Genomic DNA, 22358 nt, shown 5'->3' with positions numbered 1-22358 from the left:
TAGGGGTCACCGTTTTGTTCCGACGCTTCCTTTCCCCAGGGGGACTCCTGCCTCGGGATTAACGAGAGGGACAGGTCAGATCTCTAGGAAGCCGGGTCAGTCCTCTGACCCACGACAATGCGCGTGTGCCTTCAGCCAGGCTGGCTCTCAACCCTGCACCCCAGCCGTGGCTCCAGGTCACCCTGCAAGGAATGCCTCAGGCACGCGCGGGAAGCCCCCTCCCCAGTTCTACCCCCACCCACCCCACCCCATGGGCTGGGTTTGTGCCAAGCGTCATGGTGCGATGTGCGAGGGGTAGAGGGGTTGGCACGGCATCCGCTAGGATCCCCGCCCCGCTGCCCACATCACCCGGTCGTGAGGACGCGAGGGTGTGTCCAGGGGCGGGAGCACCGGCTGCGGGCCCCACCTCCCCTCGCGGTTGACAGCTCAGCTGGTACCGAGCGACTCGTGCCAGCCAGTCGCGTCTCAGCCGAGCGTGCGCCTCGCCGCGGCCTCTGCCCAGCTCGCCAGCCGGCGCAGCTCCGCGCCTCTCCCGCCCGGCCGCCGAGAACAGTCCCTCCCTTGTGTCCGTCTGCCGCGAGCCGAAGCTCGGCCACGTCAAAGCGGTGTCTAAAAAGGCTGGGAGCAGACGTCCCTCTGCCAGCCCAGGAGGAGGGAGCTGGGGAGGAAAGGGCGGCCACCCCTGCGCTGGAGGCTCGCGGGCAGAGCTGCCCCTTCTCCCGAGCCGCCGCCACTCCCGGGTGAGGCGCCCCGTGAGCTAGGAGAGCGCCGGCAACCGAGCCGATGTGGATGAGGTAGGTGAGCTGTGCGCCTTGCCGCCCTCGGAAGGGCTTCCTCCCGGCCCCTGCCCGAAGCTAAGGAAGAGGGACCGCGCCGGCCGCTAGGGCTCTTTGACAGCGCCCCTTCGATTGTCTCCCCCTAATTCCAGCCCACTTGCTGGTCCTCCTGCACGTGCTCTGGTCTCTGGCGGTGTCCTGGTCCCATGAATTTTCCTATCACTAGGTCCTGATGCTAAAAAAAAAGCACTCAGTGAAGCTGCCTGGAAGTTTGGGCAGAAATGTTTCTCTGTGTTCTTGGGACTCTTCTCCAGATGAGAGGGCGTCCCAGAGGTCTTTTTTTTTTTTTTTTTTTTTTAAGAGAGAGAAAACTTTGATTGCAGGGACCTTGATAAATATCACATTCCTCCTCACCCTGCCTCATTTCTGCCTCAATCCCCCTCTCTCCCCCCCCCACCCCCAGGCAAAGGAGGAGTGCAGGGAGCCCAGGAGTGCTCACCCAGAGTCCCCAGGTAGGGGACTTTGGGAGACAAAAGAAGAGACCAGGGTGTCCTCATTGCTCTGGCTAGGTGGAGACTTGTAAGTTAAATTTGGGAGATGCCTTCACTTGTTCTCCCCAATAGACTTGCAAATGAGCTCACTTGGTAAGAGATGATGTATTGAGAGAAGACTTGTTTTACGTGGGCTGTGGGCAGGAGCGGCCTGTATTCCAGGAGTGTTTCCATAGCAGTTACTCCTCCAGACCCAGGATTTAACTTTGGAGAGCTGGAGCGAGGCCAGATGACTGTTCTGATTCCTAAGAAAGGGCAGGCTGTGAAAATGGAGGAGGTAAATTTGGGGCTTCACAGTGCTTGTGAAAAAGCCTTGGGGTGGGGGGTGCGGTTAGCGGATTGTTCCCTAGGAGCGAGCTGTGGGCTGTGGAATTTTAAGGGAAGCACAAGGGGTTCTGGTAGGAGTAGACCCAGGTCACCAGGAGAGTGTTGGTGCCTCCCCACAGGGCTGGGTCTGCTCTGGGCACTCCCAGCCAGAAGGAGAACAAGGGAGGGGAGAGGACTGAGAACACCCATTCAGGAGTCACCCCCCAAGACTCGTGGCTCTTTACTCTGGCGAAGGGAAGACTTGGTGTGGGTGGATATATCTGAGCTGCTGGTGGAACGGTGTTTACTTGTTTGTTATCACGTCTGGGCCCCTTCCCACGATGGAGCATTGATTAGAGCGAGTTGTGGGGAGGCAAGTCATGGCTTTATGTAACAGGTGGGCTACCTGGACCCTAAGAGCTCCCTGGCCTGGGCTCACTCACACAAAGGCTAGATGACCTCTTGCAGGAAATGTGAGTAAATACAGCAGGGGTGCCTGCTTTCTGCCAGTGATTTTCACACTTAAAAAAAAAAAGTATTACTGTTTTTTTGAATCTTATATTTTGGCGTAACAACTTCAGACAAAATCATAAACAATTTAGAAAGATCACAAGTCACGTTTATATTTCATTCATGTCCGAGAGCTGAGGGCGGAGAACATGGCTGCATCCTGAAGCCTGCCCTAGGGTAAGCTTTATCCTGATTTTTAAGACATAGGTTATTTTTGCCTAGTTTTAAACGTTAAATGAAAGGATCCACTATTTGCTAGTCTGTATCTTAACATCTTTCACTCAATCTTTCTTTTTATTTAATTTTTTTCATGAAGTACTGTTGTTTTACATCCTTGCTAGTATTTTGATAGTAGAGGACTTCTCCCCTCAGGTGGGGTCACTGCAGTTCTTCCACCACCAACACATCCATAGTCCATCACCATAGTCCACTGTGCTCCCCCCACTCCTCTCTTTCCGCTTCCCCCTCTGAAGGCCTCAGACCCAGGGGCAGCTTTCAAGTGCTGGCTTAAATGTGTTCTTCGTCTGGCCCTCTGTTTGGTTTCCCTATATTCTACATGTAAGAGAAACCAGCTGGTAATTCTCTTTCTCCTCCTGAGGCACTTCACTGAGCATCATCCCTTCCAGCTCTATCTGTGTTGTTACAGATGACATGCGTTTGTCGTTTTTGACCACCTAGTATATTCCATGGTGTGTATCCACCACATCTTCTTGTCCCACTCTTCTTCTTTGGGCACTCAGGTTGTTTCCACTTCTTGGCTGTTGTGAAAAAGAGCAGACATAGGAGTTTGATCTTATGTGTAGCACCCGGCCACACTGTTGTGTGTAGCCGTAGTTACTTCCAGATGGGCTTCTTCTGTGTGTAAATGTGTGTGTCCATTCTATGTTAGTGAGCATTCTGACATCTTCTAGCATGAGGATGCATGAACAGTGTTGCTATGACTATTCCTGTACCTGTCCTTTGGGTAATGTATGCATTCTGTTTGGTAACTACCTGGAAGTAGAATTGCTGGGTAATAGAGATGGTGTTCAGTGTTACTATACCCCGCCAGTGTGAGTCTTCAAAAGTGGTTACAATGTGATGGACAGAGACACAGTGAAAGGTGCGCTGAGTCAGTAATCACAGGGGAAATCAGATCAATATGATTAAACCACAATGCCATAGCACAGTATACCTATCAGAATGGGTGAAGTGAAAAATACCAAATATTGGTGAGATGGAGCATTGGAATGTTACACTTGTTTTGACCTCTACCCACAATGAGATGTGTATTTACAGGACTACTAAATGCTCTCCCATATGTAACTGAAACAAAAGTTCCAAATAACATTAACCTCACTATGTGTTTTGCATTCATATTTTCTATCCTACTCATTTTCTTAAAAAAAAAAAAAAACAAAAAAAAACCTTGGTTGTGACTCACTAGATTAATTTTACCACCTAGTGGGTCACAGATGGAAAAATCCTGTAACCTGATGTTTCAGAGTCTGCCTAACTCACAGATAAGATCAGTTCATAAACATTTATTTTAAGTGTGGGTGCCCAATACGAGCCGAGCATGGTGCTAAATGCTGAGGGTAACACATTCGATGGGGCTGAGCTTCTGCCCGTGAGGCTTGCATTCTCATTGTCTCATAATTCCAACAAATGCCGGGCCAGACCAAGCTCTGGTGCTCTGGGGGGACGAAGCCTGACTTGGGGGGTTCAGAGACTGAAAGTAACTATGCACCTACCATTTGTAAATGTTGCACGCTATGCCTGCTGCTGTGCATTATTTATCTCACCTATTCTTCCCAACCTTGTGAGGTATGACTTACATTTTATTATATTTATTTTTAGAATGAGAAAATTGAACTTTAGAAAAATAATTCATTTGTCCAGCCAACACCCACAGCTAAGGAGGAAATGCAGCCTGGCTGTCTACCCATGCTGTGCCCTTAGTTGCTTCATTATTGTTGAGCCCTGCAGGTGACTCAGAGCCGAATTGGGTCTGAGGCACCTACTTATCCTGCCTACTCTTAAGCTAAGAGTTCATAGCTCAGCTCAGAACTGATTCTATGCCCAGGTGCCATTTTGGCACTCCCTGTGGGATTCTTCCTATGAACCCCAAATTCTTGACCTCTCTCAGTGTACACAGGGTGCTGAGAGCTTGAGTTCTCGAAGTTGCCCTACTTCCAGCTATACCTCATCTGCCCCCCTGCAGGCCAGTAGGCATGTTCGTGTCCGGTATTGCCCATAGACAGGCTCTGGCCAACTACTGGGGCAGGCACAGTTGGCCTCGAAGAGCAAATTTCCCATAAGTGCATGGGCCTTACAAAAACTGGTGTGGTCACTAATTGGACTGATACCCAAGAACAAGAGAAGAGTTATGGAAGGAGTAAGCTCAGGGAGCTGATGAAAAACTTGGTGATGGTTTTGCTCCCTCGTAAGTCTAATGAGTCAGGCAAACAACTTCTGCTGCGCCAAGGTTTGAACATTCACCTGTCTGGACTAGCAACTTCCTAGAACACTATGGCTTTTTCTGAGTCCCTGTCGGTCTTAGTTTGATTTTACTGCTGTAACAATTTACTACAACTTGAACAACCTAAGTTTATGATGTTGCCGTTCTGGAGCTCAGAAGTCTGATTACTGGTCTATACTAAAATCAAGGTGTTGGCAAGATGGTGTCCTTGCGGCGGCCCAAGGCCACTCCTTGCCGTGTCCAGCTGCTAGAGGCTGCCCTCATTCCTCGGTGCATGGCCCCTCCGGCAGCAGCCTACCGGGGCCTCTCCTGCCGTCATCGAGTAGCTCTTACAGGAGCCCGGTGAGTCCACTGAGTCCAAATAAACCACCCAGGAAAATCTCCCCAGCTCAAAACCTTAATCATATTTGCACTCCCCTTGTGCCGCGTAAGATTCGGGCTGGGGCTCCTGAGAGGCCTTACTCAGACCACTGCTGCGTTCAATGTCGGAAAAGTCACTGCTTCCCTGTCTAGTGAGAATAGCCTCTTGGGAAAACTGAGTAAAGGCCAGGGGAATCATGTGTAAACTGTATACAATTTGCCTGAATAAATAACTCACGGGGAAGAAATGAACTTGAATTACTTAAGGACTGCCTTAAATAAAACTGAAGCTCAGAAAAGGAAAGCACATTAATTTGTTTTGTTTTATGTTGTCTGGTAATTTGATTTAATAACATGGAAGCATTGATTCTGCTTTTCTGCTGTGACTGAAAATTTGAAGAAGTGAAACATCTTCCAAGAAAAATAGTGGGTTTGTCTCAAAATTTAAGAATTCTTGTCTTGCTCTTTCTTTCCCACATCCTTGAAGTGCAGTCTTCACGTAGGCAAGACGCCCATTTACCACAGCTGTGTGGACCTAAAAGAGTCCCACTCACAGTTTAAGTGCACTAACTCCACTCAATATTAACCCTCAGCCTAGAGCAAGCAAATCATTTCTTTGTCTTTGAAGTCATGGTGAACTCGCAGAGGTCTCTTTATGAAGACAGAGCTACAATCAGAGTCAGAGATTCACCTTGCCTGGGAGAAGTGGCAGAGGAGGCGAGACAGTTACGCCACGTCAGAGCATGAGGGTCTGGCGGGTTCTGACGCTCCCTCACCAGGCCGCTTCTGCTTCACACAGCACTTGTGTTAGGAAAATACTCCTTTTCTTAATTCGATTATTGCAACATCTTCAGACTTTGAATTTCCTGTGCTCCCTTCCACACCTCTAACAGTTTTCTGGCTTGGGGGAAGTCTCTGCCTTTGCAACGCTGAGCTCCATGGATTTTGCCCTGAGCTTATCTCAGTCAGTGTGTGGTGACCCCCACTAGTTTATTTCCTCCACCCCAGATGAGAATGCACCCCACTTCTACCCCTCTCCTTTCAGTTCAACCCCCAGCTGGATTTGAAGTAGGAGGACGGAAGAGGTGGTGTTGTGCCTGAAAGGACAAGCCGCTGGCCCTCACCACCACCTCCGCCCTGGGCGGCTCGGGAATCACAGTACGCGGCTGTGCCGTGTGGCGTCTAGTGGACGCCCGAGACACTGCACCTATTGAGATGGACTGTTCTATAAATAAAATTCCAAACTGGGCTCAGAACATTCCACAAGTTGTGTCTGGCTACCGTTCAAGTAGAATTTAAAGTTAGAACAAAGTCTAGAGGAGACGAAACGGCACGACGACCTGAGGTGGCTCCGGCCGACCCTGTTCTGAAGCGCCCAGACAGAAGGCCGAGCCCAGCTGCGCGGCGCCTCCAGCTTCTGCGCTGCAGTCAGCAAGATCAGCGAGAGCTGCGTTTGTTTTTTTCTGAGCTCTCATAACTGAAGCACTTCATTAGTCAGAGACTATTTATAAAAATAAAAGTTTGTATTTCGCTCTCTCATAGCACATTAATAGTTACTGATACACTTTCCCTCAATCTACTTTCTTATTGCCAACCCATTTCTACTTAATGCACTGCAGACACTTCTCTCTCCCTTGGCTTCTCCAAGGCTGACTCGGGAAGAGGTGACTTCTGCCAGCAGGGCAGGTTCACTATGGATTCGGGCAGGTGGGTGAAGAGGCCCAGAGCTCTGGGTGGACTTTGAGGCTTTTATGTGCTCTCAGGGAACCAGGTGTGCAGGCGCGCAAGGAGGCAGGCACAGACCAGGTGGGCAGGAGGAGGGCTGGAGGCAGGCGGGCAACCACGCTTCCGAGCCTCCCAGGCGCCACAGTCTCTGTACACTTTCTCTGGGCTGTCTTGCGGTCCCGCCTCTTCTGTAGTCCCGTCCTCTCAGAGCGGTGCCTGTGGCTGAGTGACGCCGCCCTCATATCCCTGGGCTTCAGGCTCAGGTGTGCTCACTTCCGCATGTGGGCACACCATGCTCCACAATCAGGCACCATGCCTGTGCCCACGCTCCCAAGTGCCCTCCTCATTAGCACAATCAAGGCCACAAGTGATAGCCACAGAGGCTATCCTGAGGCAAAAGGCCTGATGTCGAACCTATAACTGATGTCCTCTTATCATGGGCCAAGGTAGAAAGGATATAAAGATGCTGACATAGAAACCATGGCAGAGAAATTTGAGTAACTTTCACTGTTTCAAATAATTTAGGAATGTGTTCATTTCTCATTCATGAGGTAGAATAGCATGTCTTGTGGCATTCTAATACTTAATCATTCCCCTAAACTGTGGCCTTTTGGTTTTGTTTGTTAACTACTTTGAATAATGTCAAATATACCTTTAGGTGTATTTAGTATTTGCTTTTTGAAAAAAAAAATTTTTTTTAAAGATATATTTATGCATACAGAACTAGGGTACAGGCCAGAGGCGCAGGGGCAGTGAGAGGAGACAGAGACAGAGTGGGGAGCAGAACAGGCAGACTGATGAAATGCACTGCTGAGGGGAGCAGCGGGGAGACAGGAGAGGTCTGCTGCGCCATGTGGATCACTTCTGGGACAGGGATTGAACTCATGCTGAAGTGGCTTTAGCTTCTTAGTGCTGTGCTTTAATCTGCTGTGCCACCAAGGAGGGCCCAAATCTGCTTCTTTTTTTTTTTTTTTAAAGAGGATAGCTATTCAGAAGTAGAATAAATGTGTCAAACATTTCTAGCTATTAAAATGCGTTGCAAATGGCTTAGGGTTTTAGACTCACCAAAGGATATTTAATTCAACTCGAATATCTCAAGACTTGAGTCCCTAAATAGCTCAGAAGGACAGATGAGGCACCTGACATAAAGGGACCTCCCAGGGTATCCTAGTGAGTCCATGCAACATTCCCAGTCTTCACCCTCCTCTGGGGTGGAAGAGCTTCACTGTTGCTACCCATTTCTATAACCATCTTGAAGTGTTTCCTGAAATGGTAGGCAATGGAAAATGTTCATAGAAGTAAGAAATAAGATATGAATGACATCAAAGTTATCCACCCCTATCAGGCTGTCTGTTGTAAGGAGAGAAAAAGGGAAAATAGATGCAGTATTTGGTTATGGGATATGGTCACCATCCTTTCTATGCTGCTTTCAAATTAAGTCAATTATGTTTTTATATCAGAAGTAAATGTATATTACGTCATCAAAGTGACAACGTGTATTGTACAGAACTGAGTTGGTTTGGGAAGAGTTCTCTGTGGATACTTAGAGATTTCCAGGTTATTGGCTCCATGGGGCCACCCCTGTTTTTGGCAGGTCTAGGGAGCTGGTTACAAAGTGTCACTTGATTCTTGCTGAGTTAAAATTACTATGAGTGGGCCTTCATGGACCAGTTGTTCCCACCTACACACTTAGCTTGCCTTTGCTGGGATATGAGTTCATCCTTCAAAGGTTACTTTGGCACTACCCTCTGTTGGGATTATTCCTGGAACCCAGTTCTGGGTGGCTTCTGCAGCCAGAGCATGCTAGGTTGGTTCACTGGGTAGTTTCCATACTCTAAGTTTATTTGAAGAATTGCCTTCTGTCTCTAAATCGTCAGCATCTACCATTGCTTATGGCCCTTAGCATTTCCTTAACTAGGTACTTTTCAGAGAACATTCCCTGCAAGGCTGATGTCAGTCTCTTCTCGGCCACTGTCTCCTTATTATGGAACAAAACCGCAGCCTATTGAAGCTTGATGTCACTACACAGTCTCATTGCATGTATTTATTGTTCAAGAAATAGGCGTCAAGTACCTACGAAATCTAGGATTTCTTAAGTGCGGGGTACATAGTAAATGATACCAAAACCCTGCCTACCAGGAGCATTCTGGAGTTCACTAGGCATGAGTTTATGCTGCTGGCACACTTTGACTCATTCCTTCACTCTCTCTCACTCTCAGCACAGCCTTGGTTTCTGCTACCTTCACTCCGATTTCACCACTCTTAGGAAGCTTTACTCTCAAATTCTATTCCCTGACCACAGGTGAAGTTCCGCAGCTCCCCCATCCTTCCAGAGTATTCAGTTAGTCGCTGTTGCAGCACAGAGAGTCTCCCCTCTGTGGGTTTTTGTTGGCTTGGACAGCAGATAATGAACCCTAGACAGATTAGTAGGAGAGAAAGGACAATTTAGCCACATACATGTGGAGAATTACATGCCTGTGAACACCAAAGTGGAACAGGTCAAGGGTTTTATAGGGTGTCAGAGAAGGGGGACGAGAACGGGGTGCCTTCCTGGGACACCACTTTGCCTCTAGACGGTTGCCCTTCCTTCAGATAGGGTTCTCTACTGAAAGCTTATTTCTGGAGATGACCCGAGGCCTAGCCAATTCTGTACAATTACGGAGACATTTTCTCCTAGGATCCACGAGGCCTCTGTTGGCCTTAGCTCTACATGCCAAGGAGGCATGATTCAGGAAAACCTGATCAGACATCTGGGAAACATTTATCTGGACATTTTCGGGGAGGCCAGCCCATGGCTCCTCACCCCACTTTCCTTCACTGCTCCCTACCTTCAGGTATCTCCTCTTACTCATCTCTCCAGAGTCTAGACCTCAGGCCAGTTATTTGGATCATTCTCAGCTCTGCTTTTGAATCTGCAGCTTTAACAATCCTCAGCCTTTGGTCACTCATAGGCAGTCTTGATCTCCTTTTGGAGTCTACAAGCTTTGTTTTAGTACATTATAAATCCATACCGAGAAGGAAGACTTAGACTCGGTCTTATCACCGTCAGCAGGTCTGCCACTCATGAAGGCCTCCTCCTCCTCTCCTTCTTCCTCCCGCCTCCTTTGTCCCCCCATTCTTCCTCTTCCCCTAAAAATGCATTACCCAAAACTTTTGTTTCAATAATAAAAAGAAAAGCAAGATACACATTTCATGTCTAGTGTTAATTCTATTTGGAGAACAATGAAAAGTAAATGCATAAAAATCTTTATTGAAATTGTGTTTAGGTGATAACACTTTAAACTACTTTTGTTTCCCTCTATATACTTTTCTCCCTCCTAAAACTCCTAAAAGGAGCATGTAATTATTTTCAAACCTGTAAAAATAGACACTTAACGAAAAGAAACCGGGAGAGATCATGTGAGAAAAAGGTAGAGAAAGGGGAAAAGAAGTCGCCTGTTTCTGGAGGCTAGGTCCAGGACTGTGAGGGACTGAACCAGTGCCTCGTGAACGTTGGTCAATGAAAACCTAGGACAACAGAATGTGTCGCCCCCACGGGAAAAGTAAACAGCACAAACTCTAAGGGGAAAAAGACATCTACAACCAAAGCTCTAGAAGGGGGCGGGGAGACCCTGCGCCATCCCTGGGCTGTGGGCTGATCAGAGGGGCTCTTCCCATGTCTGTCTAGAGGTGCCGGCAGTGTGATGGCTGACTGGGGAGGATAGGAGAATCTATTAGACAACCTCAAAGGGGAAAGTGGCAATTATGCCTACGGCTTTTACCCTTTTATGGCGTTCAGTGTTTGTTTCTTGAACATTGAAGGACAGCAGCAAGAACGATGTTAGTTCCCGTTAAGAGGGCTGGGTGCAGGCGCCAACACGACTGTGAAGCTTGAAGTTGCTGCAGGTGCAGTGACGTCTCAGTGAGAGCCTACCAGAGTCCCAGTTGGCTGTGGTCATGCTCAGTGAATGCTGTGTGTTGAGTGAAGGGTGTAATTGTAGTCTGTAGCGGAGAAAAGTGGCTATTACTGTATCAGCGCCAAGTCAGCCCACACTTCGTCAGCGTGCAGGGGGACGCTACACGGAATGTGCTCTCTGTTCTGAAGGGCTTTGCCGATTAGGCGTGCTGGCTCGCAGAGGTTATAATGATAGGGCTGGGGATGAGGGGAAAAAATTATAATCTCCCTGCATTTATTATATAATAGCCTCGATCTCTGCATCTGTGATTTCTACCCTATTTGCATGTGAATGTTTTCTTGTTTTATTCTGGTGCTAAATGAGGGAGGGTATTTGGCAATGTTGGAACATGGAAGATATACTCAGTGTCTCTCTTGGCAAGAGAAGAAAAGGTCTGAGAAGAAGCTGTTCACCACTGCCCTTTACAGTTTTTATTGTGTTTTATATCACTTCTGCCCATCAGTTTGTCTAATAGAAGCAGTGTCTGGTGTTACCACAGAAAAGGCTCAGGAAAGACATGGATATTTGGAGATATTTGGATAGAGGTAAGATAGTGTGAAGTGATGGATGACTCACTGTTCGCATGGGACATCTGTGCAAAGTCACACTGGCCACTTCCCCTGTGGACTTTTGATTCACTTGTCACATGGCCTCTGTCACACCAATACTCAGACCCTCCTGTCTGCGGTGCCCGTCATGGGTGAGTTGGTACAGCCAAGTCCCAAAGACGTGAGTCTCAGCCCCGTCACCTCCGCACAGCAGCACCATCACTCCCTTCACATCCCTTTCAGGGCTCCTATCCTTGGAGTCAAGGTGTGTCCAGAGGAGGCTCCTGGTGAGGGTGTGGGCAGGAATCAGGTGTTTTGGGAAGAGTAAATATTTGAAATCACACAGACACAGTTTTCAAGGTCAGTTCAAGCTAGCTTGACACTAACTAGCGATGTGATCTTGGGCACATTACGGCCTCCTCCTTAAATGTCTTGTTTCCTCGCCTGTAATATAGAGGTCACCATTTACTTTGTAGGAATTTGTGAGATCGAATTAAATAATGCCTGGGAATGGGCACTGAATATATTTGGTGGCAGCATGTCAGTGCATAGTGGGAATTGTTCTCAGTGGTTATGATGCGTGCTTGCTGGTTTGCTTACTGAAAATCGTATCATTTTCTATTTAGGGAACATTGGTTTACAGCACTGTACCTGACTTGGAGGTGTAGGTTCCCCCTCTCCAGGTGTGGGTTACTGCAGCACTCCTGTGCTCACCACAGGAGCCCCGGCCGTAGATCACCCGCTGCCCCTCCCCGCTCCTGTGCAGACACTCAGAGGCCACCACCTGTAGGTGTCTGTGAGGCTAGGTTGGCCCTGGCTTTGAGGCCCTGCCATTTCAAAGTCCTTAGAGCCGGCACAGCACCTGTTACAGGAAGTAGGCCACAGCTCTCCTTCTGGTCCTTTATATGTGCAAAGATTGGATGCGGATATAAATAAAAATTATCGAAAATAAATCTTCCAACTTTAGAGATATCACTTTCACTAGAACCAGAATCTAGTAACTCATGTAAAATGAACTTTAAGGATATGGAAACGAGGGCCCTCCCTGGTGGTGCAGTGCATTAGGATTAGCACTGCAACCTAGCAGCAGCTGCTTCAGCATGAGTTCGATCCCTGCCCCGGAGGTGACCCACATGGTGTGTGTGGCAGACCCCTCCTGACAGCCCCCCCCACCCCCCGCGACCCTCAGCAGTGTTCTTCGTGGATCTGCCTGTTCTGCTCCCCACTCTGTCTCTAGTGAATCCTCTTACCTCCCCTGCACCTCTGGCCAGTACCCCAGTTCTGTATGCATGAATAAATAAATCTTAAAAAAAAAAAAGAATATGGAAATGAGAACAAAATGTGTGCTTGACTCAGAGCCTAACACTCAGGGACTGCGATTAACAGCTCTTGTCTGCAGTCTCCCTGTTATCACACATCCCCACTCTCTGAGGAGGCCGCACGGAGCTTACTACCTGACATATTTTATCTTTTTTTTTTTAAAAAAAGATTTATTTATTTATTCATACAGAACTGGGGTACAGGCCAGAGATGCGGAGGGTGAGAGGATTCACAGGGACAGAGTGGGGAGCAGAACAGGCAGATCGACGAAGTACACTGCTGAGGGGAGCAGCGGGTGGGTCAGGAGAGGTCTGCCGCGTCATGTGGTCACCTCTGGGGCAGGCGGGGATCGAACTCGTGCGGAAGTAGCTTTAGCTTCTTAGTGCTGTGCTTTAACCTGCTGCGCCACCAGGGAGGGCCCATAATTTATCTTTTATAGAGAACATTAAGTAGATGTGCAATGTAAGTTGAGTCAAATATGTTCCCTAATTTTTAGGAATAAGAATGAAGTTTTAAGCTTCAAAATAGTAATAAAAAAAGGAGATAAGATGTTCTCTTGTACTTTCCACCTCCTACAAGTGCCTCACTCCCAGGCCCTTCTCCAGCTCACCTTCCATCCTGTCTCTATAGACACTTTCACTGTCCTGGAACTCTCCATCTTGATCCTTTGTTGCTGACATTATTCTGAGTGCTCTTGGGGAGTTCTAGGTCGCTAGATGAAGCTGCTGTGTTGGAGGTGGGATGTGCAAATGTTGAATCAGCTCACCCTCTTGGCTTCCCTTAGTACTCCTAAAGTTGGAGTTTGGGGAGAACGACGTGAGGAAGGAAGGAAGCTGGGAAGGGCTGGGGGCGCTGTCTCTGCCTACTAGGCAGCAAGCTGGAGAGGACAAAGGGAGAGCTCTGAGCACAGCTGCGCTGGCCCGTGTCGGCACCTGGCCTGTGTTCACGCCACCCTTCAGGCCTGGACCCTGCTCCGTTTCTTGGGGATTTGCTGGATTCTCCTCCCTGTTACGACGCAATCAGTTGCCATCTCACTGAAGTCCTGAGGTCTGTTTTACATCTCACTTTTCTAATAATTACCTCTTCGAGTCCTTCATGCCTCACCAGTAGCCTGTGTGTTTGACGAAAGGGTGTATTTTTCTTTCACCTTAATATTTCCAGGGCTTGGCTTGTAAGTCACTTCTCAATACAGGTTTCCAAATGGAGTGGGAAACTATAAAAGTAGCTATTAGCCCCAGACTTTTCTCTAGCAGGTTATAGCAGGTTGTCTTTTCTCCTGAATTTTTGCCTAAGATTAAAAAGCCATACAAAAAATGAAGTTTGAAAGAAAGAAAGATATTTCCTGGGGAGGCCTGCATCTCCAGCCTTGGAAGTTGGTCATCACATTGCTGATGAGGGATGGAGTCAGGGATGACCCCCTGTGGAGCTGGGACAACCTAAGAGTGGGCCAGCTTACAGAAGGGAAAGACAACTAGGAAGACCCAAAGGGCCTTGGGGAGCAGTTGATGCCTCTTCAGGCAGCAGGCAGGGAGCCCACAGTGAGAGCTCTGAGGAGGAAGCCCCAAGATGTATCGTCCCAGTGGGAGTCTGAAGACCTGTATAGGAGAAATGGCCCAGTTTGATCATCTCATTAGGTGAGAGGAGAAAGTGATGGAGCTAAGACATGTGTCAGCTCCTTAGGAATAGCTAGGGAGTCGTTTTAGCCCCGGGGTGCTAATATCTCAGAATGCTCCATGAATTGAACTGCTTTGCCGCCATACAGCTGTGTGTTTCCGTCCTGCCACTGCGCTGTATAATGTGTCCAGTAGCATGACCCGCTGCTCTACAAATTAAACAGGCCAGAGTACCAGGCAGTGGTGCCAAACATGCAGTTTGCAGAGGGCAGTCTACGCTGCCTCATGGAAATCATCCCTGTGGTGTCACCCTTGCCAGGGAAGAAGGACCCACATATCTACACCTCCCCAAAATGTTATGAGAAACTCGTCTGTGGGCCCAATGTGTCAGGGGTTATTTTCAAGCAAAGGAAACTCGAAGGCTTTGGCTATCACTAACATAACCGAAGCTAGCATACTTAGAGAGTGACCCGAAGAAACAGTTGGCACATCTTGACAAAACCAGAGCATCAGGGTGAGGCAGAGGGCGCTGGCAGGGCCATTGTCTTCTGCCAGCTCTCAACCCAATCACCCTGGAAAGCTATCAGAAAAGCTGGCATCAGAGCATGAGACCTGATGTGTTGTCTGAGTCCGGTATCTTCGCGGTTACTTATTAAGCAAACAGGGGCAACGTGAGTACTGTGCCATGCAGGAAGTAAGTGGGTGAACAGCTTGTGGGCGGGATTCACTTGGAAAATGCTTGGTTCTTCAAATTCTTCATCAGCATGTTAGTGGTACGGATATCAGTTTTGACAGTTTGTTGAGAGCGGGAGAAAAGAACCAGGCTTGTTGAGGGACAGTGTTCTTTTACACCCCAGAAGGGACAACGGTGGTGAAGGTATCTTGAGAGGAAAATGTTACATGCCTGTCTCTGGGGCTGAGGGTACCGGGTGCTGAGTATGAGTCACCCATGGACTGATGTCTAAAATCTCTAGAATCACTTGAAGTTGAGAAACTAGCCCAAAGATATATGTCCCCCACCCAAGTTTGGGTAATGTGGATGGTTTTTGCCACATATTACTACGATGTGGGGTGGGGTGGCTGCCGGCTTGTCTGTCTCTGGCTTACTCCAGCTCTCTCTGCACTTTGTTGTTACCAGTTGCGATCCCAGTGTTTCTTCACCATGAGCCCCTTCCCCAGGGGGGGCATCGAATTCCTCCCTAACATTCACAGTAGCTGAGTGAACTCCCCTCTGGTAATCGGAGAGGAAACCTGAGCTGTTAATAGAGTTAAAGTGATTTTTTAAAAATCTCCTGGGAGACCACAGCACACCCATTAACTGGGCACCAGCCAGAGTGACCTTCTCACCCGGTGGTATTGATCCATGCAGGCAGGCAGCTGGCTCTGGGGGTGTGGGCGGAAGGGGAGGCATCGGGGCTGACTTGCACTGCCTGTTGTGACCTGCTCCCGAATGAAACCTTCAGAGAGAGGAGGATCGAATGAGATCAGGTCTAGAAAGTCCCCCAGATACCTGGACAGCATTAAAGTGGTGTTTGTGGTTGAGCATCGATCAGAACAGAACTGCACGCTCACTGTAAGGTCCCGCAGCAATGCCTGCATTCAAGGACACTGAAGCCCAAGGCAGCGGTGGTCGAGGAGCCAAATCTGTGGCTTATTGTCTCAGTTGTGTGCTGCAACCAGCGGCCCCTCCACTCCCAGCGTCAAAGCAGAAGTGCAGTTCTGCCTGCACCTGGTCTACGCCGGGCGGCAGCATCAGAGCCCTGTGAGGAGCCAGGTGGGCTTCACATTAGCGCACAAGCTGGAACTATGAGGAGGAAAGGGGCTAGAGCGTGCCTGACGGGCCCCGGAAGGTGGCAGGCTTCCCTCCCTGCAGGTCCTGGATTCTAGACACACTCATTTTCCAGACAAGTTAGAAATGGGTCAGTCTTCTGTAGACCAATCAAAATGTGCTGACTGGGCCGAACTTGGCCCTGGGTACTGACCAGGCTCCCGACAGCAGGTGCACAGGTACTTTGTCTGCGGGCTGGAAACGGAATCCATCCAAAATGGAACCCACGTGAACAGCAGTGGCCAAATTTTTCTTCCCACAACAATCTAAAGCATTGTTCTGGTGGGGGAGTTCATCATCTTTCCCCTACTTGATCTCAAAGAGGGGAACCCACAAGTAAAGGGTTACCTGTCTCATTATTCACCTTTCGGGGATGTGTTTTTTTTTTTACTTATTTTTTTTATATTTTAATATAATAGTTTATTTTTACATTATTTTGTAGATTTTTTTCCATCTCAATTGTAATCCCCGTGGGTTTCCCATCACCGAGTCACCCATGTGCCATCAACATAGTCCAGCACACTTCCCTCCCCCCACTGTTTCTAATCCCCCACTTCGGGGGAGGGTTTTAATGAGAACAGAGAAGAGGACGAGGCAAAGGGTCTGGGAGAAGCACAAGCTGGTCACATGGCGCATAGAGTCCAGTGTGCCCTGCCTGGCACCTTCATGTCCATCTGGAACCGAACATACTGAAGATCTGTGCCAAGGCTCAGCTCTGAGGCAGAGAAGAAGGAACGTTGGCAGTTTCTTACCAAGTGCCAGGCCCCCCTCCACCTTCCCAGGACTGTCTTTTGGCTTTTAAAAAGAGAAATCTCTGAAATCTGTGTCTACAGAGAAACTGATTAGGTGTAGCCCAGGGTGGAAGGAATAAGCTAAATGTTGAAAGCATCTCTGTGTAGAGTTCTTGTTTCTGCCTTCCCCACCCAAACAGTCTATTGTCAAAACAGTAGCCAGCCCTTTAAGAGAGCCATCATGCAGTTCTTCTTGATGACTCTGGAGACACCGGTGGCCAAATGCCTCTTGATGTGCTGAAAGCCTTTGTGCTGCAGGCCCCTGCCTGGGGCTCTCATTACTTCTCTGACATCACTTCTGCTCATCAGAGCCGCTCAGTCCAGACACCCTGGCCCCAGCCACTCTGCTGCTCGGCACACACTGGCAAGTCCCTGCTAAGGGCCTTTCCCCAGCCCCCCTTGGCTTCTCAGAGCAGCTTTGAGCCCCCTCCTGCTCCCCCCCCCACAGCACTCTCCCCATCCCCTGCGTTATTTATTTTTAGAGTCCATGTCCAAGTTGTTACTATCCATTTTCCTTTTTCTGTAATCTGAGTTTCAGGCAGAGTTTAAAACAGTGCCCCAAACTCATAGTAATTGTTGCGTGTCTTTCGAGCTCCGTCTAATGTGTGATGGAGTGCTGGGCAGATACCCCTCCTCTTGCCACTGAATCCTGGTGGCATTTCCATTAACGTACTTCGTTTCCCAAGTTTTCCTCATCAGTCCTACTTCTTCAACATTTCCCTGTTTCGCCATCCACTGTACTCCCTTCTCACAGGCTCACGCAGAAGCCAGAATGATCAAGCTATCTGAAACTGAAATTGCATACTTAGTGTTCATTACCTCGTCTAAAATCCTGCAGTGATTTCCCATAAGACGCTGCATCCTGAACCAGCCCACGAGCCCCTCTGGGTCTGCCTGGCACTGCCTTGCCCTGTCCTCCCCCGCGGGGCGACCAGGGCTGCGTGCCCTCAAGACGGAGTACTCCTCTGTGCCCAGCTTCCCCTGACTGACATCCTCTCCACCTCAGCTTAAGTGTCCCCTTTTCTGTGTTTTTCTGCGTAGCTCTGCTAGTTGAGCTCATCTACATTTTTCTTCATAACGTTTAACACAGAGGTAACCCAACACTCGTGGAATTGTTTGGTCAACGACCGCCTGCCTCTACAAGCCCTTAGTGAAGATAAGAGCCCTTCGGGGGTGTGGGGGGCTGCCCTTTTATCTCGAGCACTCAACACTGTCACTGCCGCACAACTGGGGTGCAGCGAATACTCGTGGGGAAGTAAATGAAAACAGAGCATATTGATAGATGTTTCATAGCCCTAGGAACTGGGGGACAGTGCAGGGTGGTGTCTTATCATTCATCCCGTATTTCTCTCCACAGAGACTATTTTGCAGAGGATGATGGAGAGATGGTGCCCAGAACAAGTCATGCAGCAGGTAAGGTGGCTGTGGACCTCGCCTTGAAAAACTGCTGCTTTCCTGATGATCAAATTGCCTTGGATTACAGACTCTGAATCCATCATGGCCGACATCATCAGACTTTTTCTGAATTTCCCCATTTGCACCCACTACTGTAGAACCTTCCCAGTGCGGTGAAGTAAATCATAACTGAAACACTCACATGACCTTCTGACTTTTAATGGCTCTGTCATCACAAGATTAAAGTCACTTGTAAAATAGTTAGATTGTGTCACTAAAATGCATTCTCCACTCCAGTATGCCATTAAAATGGAGAAAATGGCAGTGTCAGGCTCACAAGTGAGATTGAGAAAAGCTTAGCACAGTGTACCCAAGAATAAGTATACTTAGTAGTTACTGTCACAATTCTCACCATCACTACCGTCACTATCAATGTGTTCTTAGTGTCGTATCTTACTGTGCTAACATTATCCAGACAGCTACCTGTATTTCAAAGCCACAGTGAAGGTAATTCTCTTTTGGGCACCATTTTTTGCCCAAACTTTTGTGATTCTTATGCACATGAAAAAAGGTTTTCATTTCAGTTAGTCACTCAGAATCGGCATTTGTAATTGTCTTTGTTAAATCTGAAAATTTCAGGGTCCCCAGACTCATCTGAGTGGTAGTAGCTAAAGACTGAAGATGAGGGTGAAGTGGAAGGGATGGAGAAAAAGACTCCTCCTGCAGGCCAGTTGTCTGCCAGAGCTTTCGTTTGTTATTCCACTGCCTCACGTAACAACTCGGTGAGGCAATGTCATTTCCATCTTTGCAAAGACAACAAATCTCAGAATAATTAAGAGCTTTGCCTAAATCCCCACAATTAGCAGTGGTCAGACTTCAAATCCAAGCCTCAAGACCTCTGCTCTTCCCATCATATCCCACTAGCTCTATAGTGGGTTATTGTTCTATTTTATCAGATTTTTCTTCCATTTAATAGCTTATTTAATAGACCATAAAAGAGGAAAAACTCATTCTTGCTAATTTCTTTTAATGAAAAAATTTGCATTTACTCAGACATAATCAGAATATCAACAAAACAGGTGCAACATTATTTACTTGCAGTCACAAAGTGGTATACAATTAACAGAACAATTATTTTGTACAAACTGAATAAAACACAATCAGGATGAAAAACTAAACATCACCTCTATCTATAACTAATTTATGCTGTGTGCTGAGAAAAACTGCTGTAAATCTTGGCACCAATTAAAATTCCCCATGTTCTACCAGACAAGTCAGTGGCTGTTGAAAATACCATTAATGACAGGACTCTTGAGAGACACATTTCATTGTGTGTTGATTTTTAAAAAGATTTATTTTATTTATGCATACAAGATCTGGGGTGTAAGGCCAGAGGTATGGGTTTGGGGGGTGGGGGCGGTGAGAGGATTCACCAGAGACAGAGTGGGGCGCAGAACAGTCGGCTCTACTGAGGGGAGCAGGAGCAGCCATTGGGGAGACAGGAGAGGCCTGCTGTGCTCTGTGGGTCGCTCCCTGCTCCCTCCGGGGAATCAAATTCACGCTGCCAGTGGCTGCCAATAGCTTCGATAGCTGAGACTTAACCCCCTGCACCACATGGAGGCCACTGTGTGCCGATTTTTTTTTTTTTTAAAGATTTATTTATTTGTGCATACAGAACTGGGGTACAGGCCAGAGGCTCAGGGGCGGCGAGAGGCTTCACCAGAGACAGAGTGGGGAACAGAACAGGCAGATCAACGAAGTACACTGCTGAGGGGAGCAGCAGGCGGGTCAGGAGAGGTCTGCCACGCCATGTGGTCACCTCCGGGGCAGGCGGGAATCGAACTCATGCGGAAGCGGCTTTTGATTCTCAGTGCTGTGCTTTAACCTGCTGCGCCACCAGGGAGGGCCTGTGTGCCGATTTTATAAAAATAAAAAACAAACTACGACATTCAGTTTAAATAAAACAACCCTATGGCTTTACATTTTAGTATCTTCTTTAGATCAGTAGTACAGTGGGGGAGTTCAGTGCTTTTAGATAAGAAAAAAAACTGGGCTGGGACCACCCTATTTGTTATCATTATTTTCTTCATCATCATTTTCTTGAGCCTTTTTGTTTTCCTTCTTTTTCTTTTTCAGCCTCAACAACTTCCTTTCCCCCATAAGACTTTACCTGAGATCACAGCAATAGCTTTTTAAAATATCCCTTTGTTGGTGCTCATGTCTCTTAGTTCCCTCCTAACAGCACTGGTATGTGGGCCAGTGGAGGAACATTTCCTTCATATGCCCCCTGGTCACAGTAAGTCACTGGACCAAGTTAGATTCAAGGGTTGGAGCGACAGACTCTACTTGATGGAGCTTTGCGTGACGAAGGCGCGTGGACATAGCTTGACGATGAGCACTCCAGCCCTCTCTGTGACCTGTTTATGTGTGGCCTAGAATTGTTCCGTATTTTATAGAAACCAAATTCTGCTGGGATGTTTAGGGTAGGGTGATCTTCAAGCCACTGTTATATAAAATTCTTGACTATTCCGTTTCACGGTCAGCTTTCCTTAGTGACACCAAAGACCGAGGCCCCCCAGCACCATCACAGGCCTGGAGAAGTGGGGAGAAACTTCCCTTTGGGCAGTCGTCTTCCATGAGGACATTTGAAAACCCCCCTCAAGTGCAGACCCAGGCTCTTCGAGACTTTGAAAAGGTAAGTCACGTGGGTGGGAAATTGTTCTCTCACTCAGAAGCACTACCCTGGGGGAGTGACTTCTGGAAACATGATGCTTGACTTAGTCTAGATTACGAGCTTTCTTATCCTGGGGCTTCTCTCAAGAACACGTCCTGGGGCCCATAGCACCGGCTGGCCAGGCGCTGGCTGCTGAGGCCTCTGGGCCCTTGCCTGCATCTCGCATTTGTACCCCTGGTTTACAGCTCAGATAAATGCAGGAAGTTTAAATGGCACCCTGGGAATCAGAGGTTGGGCCACTTACGGCGGGTCCTGGCCCAGTCCACAGGCATCGGGTCTCCGGGGCGCTGAGGTGCCTGTGCCTCAGCTGCGTCCGTCTCCTTCTCAGCCAGCATCTGGTCCTGTTGCTCACAACTCCTCCTTCTCTCAAGTGTCTGTTTTGGTGTTTACCTTAGACTTGGCCAAGTGCCAGATTACTGATGGTGCGATACAGCTCTTAGCTCCCCTGACTGACCCCAGGAAGTCTGTACGTTAGAACCTGTCTTCTGGGGTTTTTGTGCCCTGGAAAGTGAGCCTGGGCTGGCTTAGGGCAGGTGTGCTAACAAAGGAAACAGCTCTTTGGTGCCCCCTGGGGGCTACCACGGGTGAGGCCACACTTGAATCCTGCATAAACATGCTGAGAGAGAGAGTGAGAGAGAGGTTCGTTTCTTTCATGCTGGAGTTGATAGGTTTTGACGTAAAATGGTAAAATTCCACTGAAAAGGGTTAATAAAGCAGTGTTGGCATGGTTTTGCCCTGCGTGCCCATGACCTGTCAAAAGAAATTCAGACCCAGTGTACATCCTATTGGATAATCCCATGGAGAAGAATCTGGCCCATATAATACAGTCCTGAGAATTAAACAGCTGCACTTGCTGTTGTGTTTGTTTTCTTTCTTAGAGCTATCGTGGATAACTATTTTTTTAAAAGACAAAGTTTTCAGGACCATGAAGTGGCTTCATTAGACTGAAGCTCTGCACAGTTGTACGGTGTCGGCTTTGACAGTGGGGTGATAACACCCAGCTTCGTTCTCTTTTTCACCTTCTGCATCTGCCACAATCAGAAGAGTGAGCAGGCCTTCCTGCATGTTCTTTTCAGTAAGAGGCGGGTTATGATGAAGTGAGTGGCTCCTCCACTGATGGAATGAATGGCCAGATGCCATGGGAGAGGGAAAGTATCGGGCTGGGCTGGGCAGTGGCAGGGCTGGGGCTTTCACATGTGAATCTGAGGCCTTCGCTCTCAGCATTCACATCTAACATTGCTGACCAGTCCTTGTTCTTCACTACTGGAAACTACTGGAAACTACCTGCAGAAACCAAGTTAGGACAGAGAATAAGCCGATTGGCTGTGCCTTAAATCACTCGCCCTTATATGTCAATAAATAATTTACAAGTTTATAACACATTTCTTTGTCCGAAAGTCACTGGAAATAAACCAAGCCATGTCATGCTCACATGCCTTTTTGTCTGCCCATCCATCCATCCATCCATCCATCCATCCATCCATCCATCCATCCATCCATCCATC

The 22358-nt window shown here is 48.1% G+C and overlaps 1 protein-coding gene across 1 annotated transcript in view; it reads left to right on the top strand.

Moving 5' to 3' along the window:
* The first annotated feature begins 509 nt into the window (after window positions 1-509).
* Window positions 510-22358, top strand: part of PDE4DIP (phosphodiesterase 4D interacting protein) — a 131945-nt gene continuing 110096 nt past the window's right edge. The window contains exons 1-3 of the mRNA XM_012730071.1: window positions 510-794; window positions 18082-18137; window positions 20663-20814. Of these exons, the coding sequence (XP_012585525.1) occupies window positions 784-794; window positions 18082-18137; window positions 20663-20814 (219 nt within the window). The 5' untranslated portion in view covers window positions 510-783. The remainder of the gene's footprint in view (window positions 795-18081; window positions 18138-20662; window positions 20815-22358) is intronic.

This window comes from Condylura cristata, unplaced genomic scaffold (genome assembly GCF_000260355.1).
Source record: "Condylura cristata isolate star-nosed mole 26May11 unplaced genomic scaffold, ConCri1.0 scaffold00026, whole genome shotgun sequence".
Classification (NCBI taxonomy): Eukaryota; Metazoa; Chordata; class Mammalia; order Eulipotyphla; family Talpidae; genus Condylura; species Condylura cristata.
Note: the sequence above shows the minus strand (reverse complement) of the source record. Positions and strands in the feature narration are given on the sequence as shown.